This window comes from Aythya ferina, assembly GCF_964211825.1.
Source record: "Aythya ferina genome assembly, chromosome: 2".
Taxonomy (NCBI): Eukaryota; Metazoa; Chordata; class Aves; order Anseriformes; family Anatidae; genus Aythya; species Aythya ferina.
In genome coordinates this window covers 24659301-24678692 of record NC_140297.1, presented here as the reverse complement: position 1 = coordinate 24678692, position 19392 = coordinate 24659301, and the positions used below count along the sequence as shown (strand labels likewise).

At 36.9% G+C, this 19392-nt stretch overlaps 1 protein-coding gene across 5 annotated transcripts in view; it reads right to left on the bottom strand.

The window, feature by feature from the left end:
• Nucleotides 1–19392, bottom strand: part of AKAP9 (A-kinase anchoring protein 9) — a 114067-nt gene that overhangs the window by 76701 nt on the left and 17974 nt on the right. For all 5 annotated transcript variants that reach the window (XM_084511969.1, XM_084511966.1, XM_084511967.1 and 2 more), the window contains exons 2-3: nucleotides 11999–12253; nucleotides 3823–3867 (exon numbers count right to left, since the gene is read on the bottom strand). In XM_084511969.1, the coding sequence (XP_084368095.1) occupies nucleotides 3823–3867; nucleotides 11999–12253 (300 nt within the window). The remainder of the gene's footprint in view (nucleotides 1–3822; nucleotides 3868–11998; nucleotides 12254–19392) is intronic.

Below are 19392 nucleotides of genomic sequence, written 5' to 3'. Positions count from 1 at the left end.
CTGTATGGAACTTAGCAAAATTAGCAATTAGGACAATTGGGGAAACTCAATTTTTTTAAACTCCATAAATTAAAATAATTTTCAGTTTCTGATGAAAATAATTACAATCATATAGTATAACTAAGTCTAATAACTTCTGAAGAATAAGAATTGACAGCCTTTAAAAATACTACAGTTTAAGATATTTTACAAAAAGAATCCTGTAAGACAAGAACATTGATATAAGCATTTACTGATTCCTTCAATTTTTATTAGAAAACTCCTTATAACCCTGTCTAATTAGTCTATCAAAGAATGAAATACTTATCACTGAATTTTATCCAAAACCTCAAGAAAAGTGGCTGACGAATTAAAAATACGTGGCTTATTTTACCAACTATAAAAAGTATATGATTTAAAACCCATTCCACTTTGAAGTGTGACAGTTTCCAATTCAATGTAATTTCTGACAAAAACAACTAAAGAGAATACAGATGTGCTAAAAAATAGGAGAAAGATGGATGAACAATCCTATATTTGTACAAATGTGTGGTTTCTTAGAATTCCAAAAAGGAGGTCATGTATCTGAAACTAAAGTAAGCCCACAATTTGACACAACTTCATAATTATGCTATTATATATAAAATTCAACTTATTCTCATGTTTCTCACCTGAAAAGGGCTCTGATTGTTTTATTTAAAGGATGGTCATGAACGTAAACAAAGTTTTTCATAACAGAAATAATATAACAGTTGATATGAAACACACTGAAAATTCAGTGTAATTCCTAAATATAGGTATTCTTAAATATGCCATTTCCTCATTGCAGATACCAACCAACTGCATTAAATTAAATTAAAAACAGCTTATTAAGGTAGCAACTCTCACCACTTCAATTTGTTCTTCACCAGACCCAGTACTACTTTACTACTCACAAATTTTGTGTTGCCTACTTCTGTTTTAGGAAAGAAGTCTCACAGAGGAAAAAAAGTTGTTTTGGAGGGATGACAATACAATATGCCTTGAAAAGTATTCTGTAGGAAATCTTTTTTGTTTGTTTGTTTTTAAAGGCACATTCAGAAAGCAGTCTGGTTGTAATTCTTTATTGTCTTTATTTTCTCTCTATAATGTCTTTAGTATCTAAGAATTTGATCCCTAACATACTCTGTAGACACCTGTGGAAATCTTTGAAGAATGAAGCTGGGTAAAAATTATGTTGTATTAAAGTATTTAGATGTGATAAGTCAACTAATACTAATAATAAAACACTAAAAACATTTCCGCATGCCAGAACATATCTGCAATTATGATAAGGCATTATGCCATATATTTTCTGTCTCCTTCTGCAAAGATATGTTTGCTTGAGCTTTCATCATCAATTTCCAACACTGCATCTACAACCTCAGAAGCGATCAAATTTTCTTACTCATATTCCATTATATATAATATATATATATATATATATATATATATATATAATACCTCACCTGTAAAGATATATGAACATCAATGCCATTGTTAACTTTTTTCAAAGGTTCATTCTGCACAGATTGCGTATTCCATTTTATAGTAATCACATACCGTGGTGATGCATATATTCTAAAAAGCTGCCGTAAGGTCACAGCAGTTGTTCAATAGTAGAGTTATTTTACTCTCAATGGCAAACAGTACTACATGCTTTCCTATCTTCTTTCCATACATAATAAAAACTCAGGTTCTTTTTGTTCTTTATTTAATTCCTTGGAAAATATGCAAAAACAATGCATATTTCATCTGTGAGAAATATTACATCTTTAATCTGACTTTTCCCCATGTGGAGTTTGCACCTTTCCACTTATCCCTCTCCGTATTTTTTTTTTCCTTTCTTTCATTTACAGCACTTTGAAGCTGCTGGCCTGGAATCTTCAATTCTACAGGTGCCTGACCTGGAGAGGTGTGTGTATATATGTGTGTGTGTGTGTGTGTATATTAAATTTGCATTACAACAAACATAGCATAAGAATGATTGTAATTGATCAGACCAAGGGTCCATTTGGTTCAATATTCTGTATATGAAAGTAATTAATAATGAATGTGAGGGAATGTTTTCACTGTACTCCCAAGTGCCTTCTCCTAACACACCAGAAGAAAGTGAGGGTGTTTATAAACAAGGACAGGAAGAACAAATGGGAGAGAAAGATTCAAACTGGGGAAGAGAGGGACAGTGAAAGGACTTCAACTAAAAAGACAAAGACAAAATCTGTGGGGGAAACTAACTGTGATTTGATGAGAAGCTGGAAAGAGACAGTACTGCTGAAATTGAACTTGAGCAGAACATTAGAAGACAGACATAAGAGGTGGAAATAAATAATATTTTTTCAAGGGAGAGAGAAAAAGCGTTAAAAACAAAAAGCTTATATGAAGCTGGAAAGGCTGGAAAAATAATCTGGGTTTAGGAATCACTAATGAAGGAAAAGGAAGGCCAGAAAGGGGCTATAGGAATGAGCTAAGAAACCAAGCATGTGGGAAATGGGGAAGGACAAGGAAAAGGGAAAAGATTAATATAAACTATTACAAGGAAGGTAGGAAACTCTTTATGAAAAAGCTCAGGAACAGAAAACATACAAGAATTGGTCAAAAGAACAGACTGGAAGAAGAAGTAATGAAGACAAAGCCTTAAAGCTGAGAAGGAGAAACAGAGGTCCCCCCAGTTTTCAGGGTATGCCTAGACTGTCCATTGTGGCAATGATTTCACTCTTAGACCATACAGTGTGCTAGGTCAGGGACACATTGTCTGGTGTGCACATTCGCTTAGAGCTCACAATAAGCATTTATTCGTTCCTAGTAAGGAACGAATAGTTATTCTAAGGTGTGTCAGCTTTCTCTTAGAAAGGCTGAATCAAAGGAGGCACAGTAAATATTCTAAACCAAATTTACTTCAGCAATGGAGGCATGCTTGATTACTTGATCCCCTCTTACTTAGCCAAGCCTAAGATTCTGGGGTGTGTTTTACAAAAGTGCTTAGCACAGAGAGCTGCAAACCAAAACAGCTACCATTTGAGACATGAAGAACTTGGTTTTTTTAAACTACTCTTTTTACATCAGATACTCCATGGCTATTTTGTGCACCCATGTTCTTGTCCCTCCGCTAAACGTGAGGTAGTTCACTCCTTATGAACATAATTGTTTCATTTGTTGAGACCAAATTTCCATACAGCCTACTTCCCTCTTAAGCAACATATATGAATAGTGGATGCCAATGTGTGGTGGGCAACTCTGTCCAGCAGCTAAGGCCCAGCGCAGTCGCTCACTCACTCCCCCACCAGTAGGATGGGGGTAGGATCAGAAAGGCAAAAGCGAGAAAAAATCATGGGTTGAGATAAGAATAGTTCAGTAAGTATAGGGAAAACAAACACACACACCAGCCAAGTGATGCAAAGGCAATCACTCACCACCTACCAGCAGCAGAGTGATGACCAGCCAGTCTCTGAGCAACAGCTACTTTGGAACTCATTACGACATAATCAACTCATTAAATAATTTTCAAAAGAAAATGAATTATCCCCAACCATAACTCCAATAGTAACACAAATCATTACTATGACCAGAACGGTGACACTGTTATAACAGTTCATAAATCTATCGTATTATCAATTACAGCAGCCATCCCATTATGTAGTTGACACAATGCTTGCTTTAATGGTACATGAATCATACCAGTAATGACATGCAACATCTTTGTCTATAACATCACGTGTTATTTCCTTCCTCCTCTTTTTGGAAAACAGTGCACAGCATTTCAATAAACGTGTAAAAGAAAAAGTTAAAAGGAAAGTTAGAAAGGAAGTGTTTCTTCAGTCTTACCTCAGAACTGTAATCTTCTACAGTAGTGGAAATTTCACTTTCCGGCTAAAACAAAATATTAAAATATTTACAATGATGGAATTCTAAAAGTATTAAACAAGACATATGCCATCTCTCTCTGAGAATGTAGATGGTACTAAAAAATATAACAGGTATCCATGATTGCGATTAGAATATATACAGTAAAGGCTACCTTCACTTCCTTGAAATCCCAGCTTTAAATAAAAACAAATACTTTGCTTAAAATCAGGAAAAACACATTGTTATTTATTTTCCTAATGCAGGTAACAACTATGTGGCCATATCATCCTATACTTTTTAGTGGGAACCATGTAGTTCTTCATCACATTTAAGTTGTGCATTATCTGCTAATAGCATAAATAATCTTTTAGAACTATTTGCTTCAATCTTCAAAACAATCAAGATTTGTTTTTCGTCTGTTAATATCAAGTATTTTTGCCTAGAGATTTATTTGAAAATCAATACAGAAAGATGGCCAAATGAACTCAAGTTTAATGGATATGTCTTCTGTACTAAGGGGTTAATCCACACTCTGCTGAAAATCAATTAAAAACATTTAAATCCTATGAGCTCACACATCAGTGTTTGCCACTGTAAGACTTCTGTGTTATTCTTTTGCTGTCACAATCAATTACGAGTAGTCAACATTTTAGAGGCACTCATCTTGCCCTCCAAGCAACTATGCTCTCTCCCAAGACCTGATCAAGCGTAATTAAAAATCCAGCTCCTTCCATTATTAAGCCATCCACTCTCTATGCTTCAATTGTTCTTTGATCAACAGAAGTAATTAGATTTTATGTAGCTCATCTGTCTGAACCACATGGGTCCAGTTTAAAAGGAAATAATTCAAAAAAGTTCATATATACAGATATTGTTAGCAACACATCTTCTGATAGGACAATGCCAATAAAGCTATTCATCAGTTCTCCCATTAATTTATGAGATTTGAAATAGGGATCTGTTTCACTATGACTTCAGGTTGTTAATTTGCACTTATTCTACCACTTATGCCACACAGCATTTTCTTGGTACAAACAGCTAAACTCTTCTGGCAAGATGTTTTTTATTTTTATTTAAGTTTCTTCACTGATAACATGGTTGATGGTTAAAATATACTGAAGAGACATTACAAAGGCCCTTTATATCCAATTATCTTTATCATCTATGCAGCTAGTATCTTAATGATAATGCACAAGAGCTAAGTACTTTTTAGAAAATCAGAAATACTTTCATCTGTGAACGTTATTCAGAGGAACTTACTGCAAGGTAATAAGAAAAAGGAGGTAATCTGCCTACAAAAAACAGGATGTCCATTTTCTTGTTTCTATATGCTGTTTGTTCAGAAGATATGTTCTTTGGTACTAGCTGTCCAACATTATCGCAGGACTCAGAAAAGAACTCAAATACTAAAATGGTCACAAGAAAGAGAAGTGATTATGTTCCTTTGAAAAACTTACGTGGATGATAATAAAAGTTTTTTTTTTTTTTTTTTTTTTTTTTTTAAAAAAAAAAAAGGGTTTCCAGTACTAACATACTCCAATTGCAATGGATGAGTACTAAAGGGAGAGAACCAAGACTATCAATGGAACAAAATTCTACCTAAATTATTGACTTTTTAAAAATGACTTCAGTGTAAACTGTTATACAAACATAACTACAAAATTCTAGGTTCATTTTTGAATATGGATTAATTAGTGGGCAGAAGAAAAAACAAGTTTATTTTAGCTTTGTCAATTTACAAGAAAATTATAATTAACAGGAAAGTAGCAATCAAAATTTTACCGTATTTTCTGATTTATAGGCTTCTGGCAGTCTATAATAATGTAGCTTCCAGTTTTTATAGAGTAGGATAAATTTATAAGAGCATTATTAATTAAATAAGGCCTTAGTCATGTGGGAAAAAAAGCAAAAACTTTCATATGAAGACAAAATTTTGCCAGTGGAACTATTACTTTATCTATCCTTTGTTCTCACTTGTTGCTGTTACATACACAAGTATGTGGCTGAGCTAACAGTTTCCAGTAGTGATAACTGAGGATCCAGCTTAACTTCTATTGCTCTCACAAAACTAATCCAAGCTCAACTATATACTTTAACTTTTGAATTAATGCTACATAGTCTAACATTTTTTCCTAAAATGAGAATGTATATTGACATTCAGCTACTGCTGCAAAGAATGCAGTATTAAATATGACTACCCTCTTCCTTACAGAATCATGGAATGGTTTGTGTTGGAAGGGACCTTAAACCCCATGCAGTTCCAACCCCCCTGCCATGGGCAGGGACACCTCCCACCAGACCAGGTTGCCCAGAGCCCCATCCAGCCTGGTCTTGAACACTTCCAGGGATGGAGCTCCCACAGCTTCTCTGGGCAACCTGTGCCAATGCCAGGTTTACCCCTCCCCTAGTAAAGAATTTCTTTCAAATATCTAATCTTAATCTCCCCTCTTTTACTTTAAAGCCCCTTGTCCTATCACTCACTCCAACAGCTCCATGTCCTTCTTGTGCTGGGGCCCCAGAGCTGAACACAGTGCTCCAGGTGGGGTCTCACAAGAGCAGAGCAGAGGGGTAGAATCACCTCTCTCGACCTGCTGGCCATGCTTCTTTAAATCCCACTTCTTTAGATCCTGTATTTGTGCTTGGGATTGCCCTGTCCCAGGTGCAGGACCTTGTACTTGGATGCTTTGTTCTAAGATTTCAAAGCACTGAAACAGGAACATGAATAATTCCTAAGTACTTAAATAGCTTTGAGTTATTTAAGTATTAATTCACAACAGTTCTGTTTCATTTATTTCTGTCTCAGAATACCATCTCTGTAAGAAAAAAGGCTACATTCAGAGTTGCTCAACAATTAAGGCCATCTTTTCCAGCATTTTTTTTGCATATTCTTTACTCAATGCTAAAATATTTTGGTGTTCCCAAATTCTTATTCCTCTCAGTTTACTCTGAGGGCTGTGCCAGACTTCTTACTTCTCACCTAGTTGGTCTTACTAAGGTACAGAGTGTATAAAGCAATTTTCTCTCTACACTTCCTTCCTTCCCACCAATAATTCCAGAGAACTTAATAAATTCTCTCTCAGAAACAATACATGAACCTGCTTATATCCCATCAGAACCACCAGGCACTGAGTGCTGTGGATAAATAAACTCATAAAACTCTAAACATTTACAGAGACATTGTTTTAAAAGCAGTTTTTCATTATACTTCCAAATATGGAAAAAACGTTAATAAAAATCCCTCCATACTGAAAATGACAGACGTTGAAAACCATGCTCTGAGTATCACTAGGTCAAGAATGACACATATCAACTTGCATGTGAGCTGCAGTCCATCTCTCATATCACCTTTCCATGGGTCACTAGAGATACACAAACGATCGTGACTTGGCTAAGACTGAATAACAGGACCATGACTAGAAAGAGAGGCAAAAAAAAATGTAAGCTGAAAAAGTCAATCAAACCCTCTCTTTAGGTCATCCTAAAGAAATGAACTCTTAATATTTGTAGAAAATTCTCAATATGAAGTGCTATTCTTATATACTGCCTAGTCATGCCTTTCTTTGTTTCTATTCCTAAAATTACTGAATTTAAACGAATGTATTCCCTGGCCATTAATGCCCCAAACCAACCGACTATGATCAGATTTAAATAGAATACATCTTAATGTATATAAAGCACTGCCAAAACTGAGCATGACCTGCAGTGAGGTACCCCACTTCTCAGCGTCTCCATTTCCTGTATCAGAAATCACCACCAACCTAGAGGTAACCTCAGCATTTAAGGAGGTTTCTTCTCTTTGGTAATGTAGAACTGAGCTTTATAAATTTTCAAACTAAAAAACAAAATACTCTTTATATCCTCAAAGACTGTTCTTCAATATGGATAATTTCAGTGTTGGTAAACTGAATTATCTATCATTATTTACAGACAGTTTGTTGTATGCACCAAAAAAAAAAAAAAAAAAAAAAAGGTAAGATCCTGGCAGTCCTTGATCTTTGTCATAACTATACACTGCTGAGAATCTAGTATTTCCTCTCATAGTGCACACTTTAACATCGAACAGATTATTTCCAAACATTAGTTTAGCATATGAATCTTCATTTTCCATCTTCAAATTGTTTTCATTAGCTGAACTGTCCTTTTTTTTCTTTTTCATACTACATTTTCTTTCATTTTCTTTATTCCTCCTCCCCTCTCCCTCCTTGCAGCCCTCCATCTTATTGTACATCCCAGAATACCTCTTCCCCAGTCAAAGCTTTTGGTTGATTTTTGCTTTCACACTTCTAACACGGGAGTGCCTTAACGACCTTCAGCAGCCACACCTGTTCCTATTGAGGTGCTCTCTGTTTCTCTATACTGCTTACATTTCCTTATTACTGTCACTTTTCATCCTTACTTCTCCTCCAGAATCCCAAACAGTGTCTCCTTACTCTGTACTTCTGTTCCTTGCCCATCAAAGCTGAGTGACTAACTAACAATTGGAGTAAGTTAGGGAAACGAAACAATGAGCCTGGAGTCTCTAGCCTCTGGCCTTTATCATCCACTTGAATAAACAGTTAAGATATCCTAGAACTACTACCCAACAGATTTGTCCTATGAAAAACAAAAGACGAGTTACTAATCCAACTGTAATCAATTAGCAGGTATTCTTCATCACAGAACTTTGAACTTTTCTTTTTTAAGAAGCTTTATTTAATAGCTTTTACTACTAAATTGACTCAGGGACAATTTTACTGTGCCACAGGTTAATTTCTTTTGCTCCTCTGGCACTGGTACATTCTTGCAAATCTGTCTGATCTGCTACATCATTTAAAGAAGTTGATCTCATCAATTATTTACACTAGAACTGGCTTTTCTTTTTTTTTTTTTTCCGTTTTAATTGCAAAACCAAGTAATCCTAAAACCAAGAGTTTCAATGATCCAATTTATTTCCTGAGTTGTCTCTTTATTTCCTACTTATCTTTATTTCTATATAGAAAAGAACACTGTAGATCTCAAGACCAAAAGACTCCTGCAACAGAATAATGACAAAAAAAAAAAAAATAAAGCCAACTAGAAAGTCTACATTGAAAAAATTAACATGCAGCAAGTTCAGACCCAGAGACTTAACCGAGAAGTACCAATTGGGATTTCTCCAACAAATCTTGTAAATAAAATATTCCTCAGACATAGGATGGAAAACATTACAGAAATTACAGGTAATTTAAGACAGGTGGTAAAATTGAATGGACAAGAAGGATACAACAAAAAGAGTTTTTCCCCAGAGTTCTTCAATTAGTTCCTGTAGTTTGAGGGATTGCAGGCAGATGGAGGAATTGACACTTAAGTGAGAGGAAAAAAATGGAAAAAACTGAGTTGAGGAAAAGGTATGACTGCAAAAAATAACTTCTATTCTCTAAACAGACTTTTGCCCTCTCTGAAAAGGAGTCATCTAACTTTGGATAAAGAATGAGCTCCAACAGGAGTACCTCTATCTCACTTTCCGTTATTGATAACGAGTAAGAGAACTCCTGGTGATTTGTATTTGGGCATGCTAATTCCACTGGGGACTAAAAATTCGTAGGAGAAAAGTTGCAGGAAAATAAGCTTCTTCACTATCAGAGCAGAATCCAGCCAAGACTTTTAGACAGAGAAGAAGTGTGGTCAGATGTTCGGAGTCTATTTCATGGCACAAAAAGAACAATTCCAAATATGAATTCTAGTAAAAGGTGAAGTAAGTAAATTGAATTGAAATTTACCTAGAAAGTAATCCTGCATAATGCCTCCAGTAATCTTGCCTTACTCTCCTGACACAGCAGCCTATAAAGATTTAACATTGGGTGAAAAAGCAAACAGCTCAAAGAAGCTGTCTTTAATTCACTGCAGGGATTAGCCTGAAACTGCCTGTTACATTGGCTGCCATGTCAACTAAGCGAGCTCTAATCCAATTACTGTAATACAAGCTCACTGTCCAAAGCATTGCACTTATAAGACTAAAAACAGTGAATTATCAGATTCACTAAGACTACTTCAGATTTTTTCCTCTTCTATTAATACTGCACAGATAGAGACTTTAGCAATTATCTTTCAATTCCAAAATAACAATTACTTATTTAAATGAATAAGCAGGCCATAAACAACACGTAGCAAATAAAAATGTTCTCCCAGTTGGGTGCAACTTGTTTTACTGGAAGTGAATACTGCTTCTGGAATCAGTATGTCATGAGCAATTCAGCAGAGACAAGTTACAAGTGAACAGCAATCACCATGCTTATTCTTTTAAAGCTACATTAATAAAACAAACCAAACCAAGCTAAGCACCTTCATATTTAGCTATTTTAACATAATAGAAGTTGATTTGGCCTTTTTTCATTCAAGCCAAAATAAGCCAGACATCAGAAAAATAACGCCCAATCTTAAAAATGTGTCTGTGCGTGTGTAATCTTTTGCAACTGCAGCACAATTTCTTCAAATGTAAAACCGTAACCACCTCGTACTGTTAATATTCAGAAGCCAACACAGGCTACTAGGAGCAACCTGATCTAATTAGACCTGCTTTGAGCATAGGATTGGACTATATGACCATGTAGGTCCCTTGGAGCCTGAACTATTCTATGATTTTGTACTTTACCCCATTTCTCCAGCTGCAATAGAAATATGTATGATGACTGAGGGTGTGTATGCATGTTCCCAGACACTACCGGTAATCATGAGGTACTTCAAAGCATATTTGGTTAAGAAGTTTTCTTCAGACAGTTCTCATATGTACATAGACTATACTACTGGCAAAACAACTGTTGAATCGTTTCCCTCTTGATAGCTCTCTGCTCTCACAGTCCTCTCTCCTTAGCTGTAGATAAGCCGCTGCATTTCATTTCTTCCGTCCTCACTAAGAACATACACCTTTCTCTTTTTCTTAAAAGACAAAGAAGTCTCACCTTTACCAATGCAAACAGTCATTCTGGTAATAAGTGCTCTTTTAAAATTTTATTACCTCCTCAAGGAAAAGCCATGAATTGAACAGTTTCACTGAATTACTACAGATAGTTCTGAAGCCCTGACATGAACTTTCTAAGAATGAAAGCCTACATTTCAAACGGCAGATATCTATGAAGTTCAATATACCTAGTGTACTACTGTACTGCAGGCTTAAAATCATAAAATAAATTCATCAATTAAAACAAGTGTTTAATTCACGCATGCAGTTTAGCTCCCTTCCCCATGATAACCTTTTCTTTTCCTTTTCCTTTTTTTAATTGGTGATTGTAAGAAATTTTGTTAAAGTGTCTATTACTTGTTGGCTATTGGAAAGGAGATAATGGAGCCAAAATAGTTACAAATGGTCCAACCTAGCACAGGGTTGATGAATCAAAATGCAGAGCTATCATCTGTATTGCCTATCTCAGGAAAGAGTGCATTCACATGTAGAGAACTGGGGATCTGAACTGAGCTGATTTCAAAGCGACACTCACATCCTTCTAGAGTCACTGCTTTCAAGAACGCAATAACCTATTTTGTAAATAGCATCTCTTGGCCCTAGATACATATTGGGAACAATACATTACGTTATGTGAATTCATGTCCCCTCAGAGCTGACCCGGCCTGTCAGTGTGTATCACACAGGGCATCTTACTACCTTCCCAGAGCACGTACTTTAAACCACTAGCAAGCAGGATTATATTTCATCAAGCAGTAAAAGTAGAGTATTTGTTTATTAGTTTCTTAAGCCATCCAGCTCTAAGTAGTGTTTTCTAAATTCATTTGTCCTCCTCATTAACCAGAAAGCCTCAGATTGCATTATGAATACAAGAAAGATGCTTAGCTTTGCATTTTGCTGTAGCCATGGCTGCAGTGATCAAAAATCCACAGCAATTTGAAAACTTCTAATAAAACAAAATCCATAAAATGAAGCTATAATATAAAACATCTTTTGCCCGTTTAGGGAGTACAGCAGTGCCAACTAACTTTCTGTAATCTACGGGACATTGAGTACCACACAAAACATGATGACAGCAGGCAATTAGAAAACACCTTCTCTGGATGTTAAGGACAGAAAGCAGAGGCAAGGAAATAATATCTACAGCCTCATATAACTCCTTTATTTATATTCTCAAATTTAATAGATTATTTTAAGCCCAAATTTTAATTTACAGTTTGCAACCTGAGACAAACTTACCTCAGTGGTGTAAGTCTGGCTGTGTGTGATAATTTCTCCACTATGCAAAGTCCTCATAACAGCAAACTCAGCGGTTGCAGCTGCTCCCCTTCGGCTGCTGCATGTGGATGTTTCATCACCTCGAGATCGATCAATATCAATCCCATCTTGTATTGATTCTTCATCTTTGATACTTGCTGTTTTCCTTTTCTTTTTCTGCTTCTTTGATGCATTCTGACCATCAGTTTGTGCTTTCCGCTGCCTAAATTGGGCAAGCTGTACAGAAGACAAAATCTTGTTAAAGGTGAAAGTTTTCCACTTTATTACTAATGATATCCCCTATAAAGGCTTACCAGCTGCTTTACATAAAGCTTCAAACTAATCACTAACAAAATGTTTGAAGTTAATGCTGCATATCTCAAGCCACATTCAGATTATTTTTTGTTCACATTGTTTTATTTCTTTGAAGTCTTTTCTATTTTTTTGAAGCAATCTATCTATTACTCTATTCCTTTTAGGATTCATATCAGCCAGTTACTGTTTCACAGACAGAAACCTAGAAATCAAAACATCCAAAGGTAAAGGTACCAATGTGATGAAATTACTATAAGAATTATAGCAGCAAATATCTCAAAATTTATAGAAATTACTTCTGATTTTTTTGACCAGAAACAGATAAAAGCAAACCTTTCTTCCACCAGGTATCAAATAAAGGTTTTTTTTTTTTTTTTTTAATTTTATGTTAGAACTTAAAAAGCACCTCAAAGTACTAAAAACATCACAAAGAAATAGCTGAATACATAATAAGGGAACAGTCTGAAAACAGACAGCGAGCAAATTACAAGATACACTACCTTGTAGCAAAACATGCTGATGAACAAAAAGTCACAGGTGAGCCAGACACACGGTTGAAAAACCAATTAGCATATAAGCTATTCAAATACTGTAAGACACTGCCTTTTGAAGAGCTTATTTCTTTTAATCACTTCATAGTGGTTTACACAAGAAAATCCATTTAAAATATTTTTTTCTTAAGAACAGAGTTTCTGTTCAAATAAGAAAAATGAGCATGGCAGATTTTTACCGATTAAAATTCAAAATTAAATAGATACAAACCAATAAAATCTGGTAACAGACATGAGTATTTTACAATAGAAAGTCCAATAATTATTTAGTGCTAGAGTATGTTTTGTAAATTTGTCTCCATAGTACATGCAGAGCATACAAAGAAAGGCCTTACAGCTTTAACTACTTTTTACATCAACTAATATCCAACTATAAAGTATTTTTGACAAATCTGCTGTAATTTAAAGAAGAAGCTATAGCAAAGAAGTTTGCTCATGATATTCACCACTCGAGAAAGCCAGGTGTCCATTCAACCTCTTCAGCACTGCTCGCATCAAGCCGGACACGAGGAGCGCCTTCCCCAGACACCGCTCTGCTACCGCGCCGGCTTGCACTGCTCTGGAGCTCCCACTTGGCCTCAGGAGAGCTGGGAGGCCATAATCGAAATAAACGGGTCGCTTGCAGATCAGGTCTGACTTCTGGCTAGTTTATGCTTTTACTTGCTTACTCCGTGGGTTTCTTCAGCCTCCTCTCCAGCCTTAGGACAACTGACAGCTTGGCATATGGCTCCTGCTCTGTTTACAGAGTACCTGAAGATTTGCTGAGCCAAATATGCTCACCTACGTATTTAATACTTACTTCCTCTCTAATTAGTTCAACTTCATGATTTTTTTTTCCTATTTTTAACATCTGTACGTTTCATTATTCCACAGAAACCTATTAAAGTTTAGTAACTTCACAAATTCTCCTAGTCTCCTCTTGACTTCAAAGTTTAAGAAAAAAATACGCATAGATCTAGCTTCACAGAAATAGGGCTTGTGAATGTTACAGATCTACCTTTCTTACAACATTACTATGTTCTCTTAAAGACTAAATTTATCTCAAAAAAGCTCTCAATTTGTAACCCCTGACAAGGTTGCCAAAATACTACACGGAAATGAAACAGAATCTGAATTTAATCTGACCAATTGCTTTTATTTATTTATAAATAAACAATAAAAGACACATTGTGCCACTAATCAAGACCTCTTTCTCAACTTGATTAACTTTCCACCACAGAAGGTTTCAAGTTGCCTCTTCTACAGCAGCCTTACAGTCTTTATTTGCCCACAAAATTGGATGTGTATCTCAAGGACAATTGAATTACTCCACATCTCCCCTCACTTACTTTGAATATCTCAGCTGAAGCACCTCGGTTGCACCATTACTTTAGCTTTTAAATGCTGATGTCCTGGCAGAAAAGCAGAGGAGAATCAACTGCTGCTAGGAACTAAATGCTCTTGGTAAAGAAGGGCACTAACCTGCAGAGTGGTAGGGATTACTTGGGTAAACCATGCCAATTACAATAACCGAATAAATAAATAATGCTGTTCTTTCAATTATAGCACTAAAATAACTATCTTCAACACACGCTGACCCCTGGCAATTGTGCCAGAAGTCTACGTTGGTGGGATGTGCTGTATTTTGATTCATTTTGAATATGGTCTGACTGAACTGCTTTGAGTGGAGAAACGCATGTTAAAATAAAATTTGTCTCAAACAGTTTGCAAAATATAATGTCTCCTTAAACATTAGATATATATATAAAACATCTGAACAAAAGCAGCAACATACGATCACTTCCAATATATCAGCACAAGAAAATACTGAATAAAATTTATGAAATTAAAAATGTGGCTATTTTTGTTTTATAAATCTAACTTTTTAGATAGAAGTCTTTAAAATAGAAACACATCAAGCCCCATTTACAACTGGTTGCTGCCTTAAGATTGCTTGTGACTCCTTAACGTCCTCATACCATGCACCAGGTCCAGATCATCTCATTTACAGAGTTACTGCAGTTAACAAGAACTGAAATTGCACACTGCCTCTGAAGAAGGCTGCTATGAAGAAAGGTAAATAATATTTGCTGAACTTATTGTTTAAAAAACAACTTACAGTTGCAAAGTGTGTAAGTTTATAGATAGCACACCCTGTACATGTATCGTTATATCATTATACCTCGTGTACCTACAGACAGCCATTACTGCTTTGAATTGTAATTTACCAACATCAAACACTTGTCTCAAATTCAGTGCTGCAAACACACCTTTAATGGAAGGAGCAGGGTCTGGTCACCTGTCACAAGTCTTAAGTACAGAATCTCTATTTATTTATTTTTAACGAACTTATTTATAAAGAAGCATAGAAGGATGAGCTATCAACTTATGGACTGGAAACAAAAAATCACCTCAAAAAAGCTGCTACAGGCAAGTAATTTTTCTTTTTTCCTTTTTACACTGTACAGTAGAAGCATGAGTAGAGAGCTATAACATGGCCTTGCATATCTACTATCATTTTGAAAGATGTTCCAGATACCGCTTTAACTTCAGCTGCATGTGATAAACTCACAGAAGGGGACGTGCCCTTAGTCAGAAGTTCTCAGTCTGGTATCCAGAGAAATGTATCACGTTGGACTACAACTCCTTTGGATCACTCAGTTGGTGTAAGAAGACAAGAACTTCTGAACCTTGTTGTCTACAGCTCAGAGTTGTGGTTAATGGCTCAAAGTAAAATTGGCAGCCAGGCACAAGTGGAGTTTCCCAGGGTTCAATACTTGGTCTTATGTTGGCCATTATCTTTATAGATAATCTGGATGATGAAATTGAATGCACCTTAAACAAACCCATGGATGACATCAAACTGGAGGAAAGACAGATACCCCAGAAGGAAGTGCCACCAAACAAAGAGACCTCAACAGGATGAAAGACAAAGCCAACAAAAACTGTAAGGAGGTTTAAGAAAGATAAACATCAAATCCTGCACCTGGGATGTAATTATGGCAATAAGAGGCTGGGAACTGGCACGTAGCCTGGCACGTAGCTCTCCTGAAGACAACCTGGGAGTCCCGGTGGAGAGCAAGTTAAACATAAGCCACCAAAACACCCTCGCAACAACGCAGAGAAACCACTTTGAAATGGCTACTGCCAATAGCAAATGATGAAGACAAGAATAGAATTGTCTGTACACTAATTTCGGGACTAAAATTGCTGTGTGGCCCCACAAAATCCTGTTTCGTAAAACAGGATTTCATAGCAATAATACCATTTCTTATTATAGAATATGATATAAAGGAAAAATGCCAAGTGAAACCAACAAACAACTCCTAGACGTGATGTTTTGATGTAAATGTTGCACTTAACAGCAGAGTGCGTATCTTAAACCTTCCATCTAGCAGCCTGAAATTCTCCAGCAGAGCAGCATCTGCAAATAAGCGTGTGGAGGGTAGGCAACACCAAAACAGCATTCTTTGGCAGGTGTTGCCTGGGACTTGCCAAAAGAAAAGAGCCACAAATTTGACTGAGAAAGTGGTATTTATTCTGTGTATGGGGTGAATGCTGAAAAGTCTGCTCTGCACTGTATCTGAAGGTATAACATGCGTTGCAGCAAGCTGTGTCATACAAATGATAACCACTGTATGTCCCAGAATCAAGACAACGCTCACTGCGAGTGCAAGATGATAGCCAGGCACATTGTGAGATCCACTGGAGATCATAAATGAACCTTTGGTTGAAAGGCCCTGGCATTTCCAATCGTGATGCTCTGAGTCCTCATCACCAAATGCTGACTGATAAAACTTCTGAATGATTACTGAGAAAGTGAAGCGAAAATATTTGGAATATGACTGACTGCTATCTGTTTCATCTTAAAACGTGAAGAAATGATTTAAGGTTCATCTGCCCTCATAATAAGTCACAACTTCCCTTCACCACAGGTAAGCAATTAGTGCTACAAAGGCAATGACACAGAAAGGTCAAAAAGCAGAGAGCTGGGTTGGGATTATGAAGCACAGATAAATCCCATAAAGTCTTGACTTAGGTGTCTTGCAAGCCAAGGACAAACCAGTAAGTCCAATCTGAATTTGACTTTTAGGTATCACTCAGAAGCTGGAGATCTGCTCTGGTTCAAGTCTCAAGTTACCTATTCCACCTTCCCCTGGATAAATAAATAAATGCCTACTGTCATCTCCCATCTGTGAGAGAGCTCTCTTGCCTGTGAGCTGACTTTACTATTCCAATATACAGTAACACTTTTATGTTTATGGCAGCAGACGAGAGGCCCTAAAAAGGGATAAAAAAGACAGTCTGGGAGACAGCAACAATGAGATGTAGGCAGTAGGGCCGTGCCTAGGCTGTTTAAAACTCATTGCCTATTAAGCCACCAAATCTTTAAAGGCACGACAGTTTGCCCCTAAAGAGGTGTTGAACGGGATAACCGGTAACTGCATCAGAGAAGAAAGTGGCACTTTGTCATTTTTGGTCATGTTTTCATGTTTGCAACAGATCTAAGCACTGAAGGTTGCATTGCAAAAGCACTCACTCATGAAGGATAGGCAAATTTACAGTGCTGCCTACAGCCTTCAGGTTCCTCCTATACTCAGGAAAGAATGACCGGGAGTGAGAGGAATTGAAAATAATCAAATACAGAGGATGAATAGACTTCTTTCTAGTGGTTGATTTGAAGTCACCCAAGAAATCTTTGATTTATTCTATTCCTCTAATCAACTAGCAAGAGTATCATAACTCTTTAGAATTCCTGAGATAAAAACCTACAGAAAGAAGATAACTGAGCAAGCAACTTAAAATTATGTAAAACATTTATGTCACATAGCTGGAATTCCGATAATTGTACTGTTTAGTATGGAATTAATGCTCTTTGTACGTTCCAATCTGGTAATCTTCTGAGGCAAATGAAGCTTTAGTTTAGTTGTTCCTTTCAACAGATGCTGAATTTACTAAATGGGAAAAGTTAGGCTGAATGAAGAAGAAAATAATCACCCAGGAATGAGGTATTTCCATTCATTTCCATTTGTATGCTGCATTCACAGTCAGATTTACCCAACTAACAAGTGCAAGACCTTAAAATGTCTTCTTAGAGACTTAAGTGGTTCATGAGCATTAGAGGATGCCAGTAAGACTCTGAAAACTTACAAAAAAAAGTGTTACAGTCTGTACCTAAATATAAGCTTGAGTCTTTCAGCTTCAGAGACAGCTGTTCGTTTGCAGTACCCTGCACAAAGCCAGCAGGACCACCACAATTTACAGTTATAGTCCAAGTACCACGGAGGATAACTCACAATAGTGAGAGGAACAGCAGGTAGAGTAATTCTCTCCATCTTTTTAGCAGTCCGTATTGAGTCAGACAGTACTGTTGCTGGTGCTAATAATCAAGGGCACTGAACTCGAATGAACCCCTCCAGATGGCTCCATGAGCTGGAAAGCCTCTGAATTAGTGTGGTTCTGATCTGGTCTGGTCTCCTCTGTCCCAAGAATCTAAATAGGAACAGACCGAGGAGCAGCTAAGTTAATTACTGCTGGGTTATTTTCTGGGTAAGCGATGAAAGTTAAGTGCATGAAAATGCTCTCAAGGCGGGTTACCATGACAGAGACCCACGTACACCAAGCACGTTTCAGTGCTGGATTGCTATGGGAAAAGTCCAATTAAAAGAAATTAAGCACTAACAAATTGCCCACGTGGCCTCTTTACTAACCCACTACTACATACATGTTGGTTTTTATATTGCTCCCATAAGCTTTTTATTGTTCTTGTGCTGAGTGCTATATGACTGCCTTGCCTTAAAACAGAAGCAAGGGGTCCTGTACTTACCCAGAGCGAAGAGGAAATAAGATTGGGCCAAGCTGTCACTGACAAAATGAGAGGGCAATAGAAAGCTTGTTTCATGCTGCTCTAAAAAGCACAGATCGTGTGTGCAAGAGGCCTGAAACACACAGGACGTCTCTGCTGCATCCAGGCCCTGGGAGCTGAGATAAAGCAGAGCCCCCCTCACCCCAGAGAGGGAGATGAGCAGTCGGGTGCTCTCTCAAAAGGCACTCTGTGTCTGTCCTATGCTTCCAACCAGTTCCAAAGGGTCAGTAATAATGGGCAGGGAAAGGGAACCACAGAGGAGGTTAGCAACACACTCCTTTTGTCCCACAAGGTTGATGCATAACACCAGCTTTAATAAAACACTGGATTCTGGAGCTTTCTTCAGCCAAGCTGAAACAACAGTGGCATAGGGACAAACTCACTCCTCAAAGTCCTACAACCTTTGAAATAACGTCTGGAGGGGAGGTGGGGAAAGAGAAGGAATTATCACATTGTTAACACACACAGAAAATCTTTCTGCCCTCAGCAAGGAAAAATTTTCCCTCTCTCTCCTCCCTTAAGACTTTTTAAAAATTATCCAGCTTGCCCAAGCCAAGAAATCCCAGGTAGAGCTAAAATCTGGTAAAATAAAATTTTAACAAAGGAGACGCAAGTGTTTCAGTTACATTTTATCCTTACAAAAGAACAACAAAAAAAGTTTTATT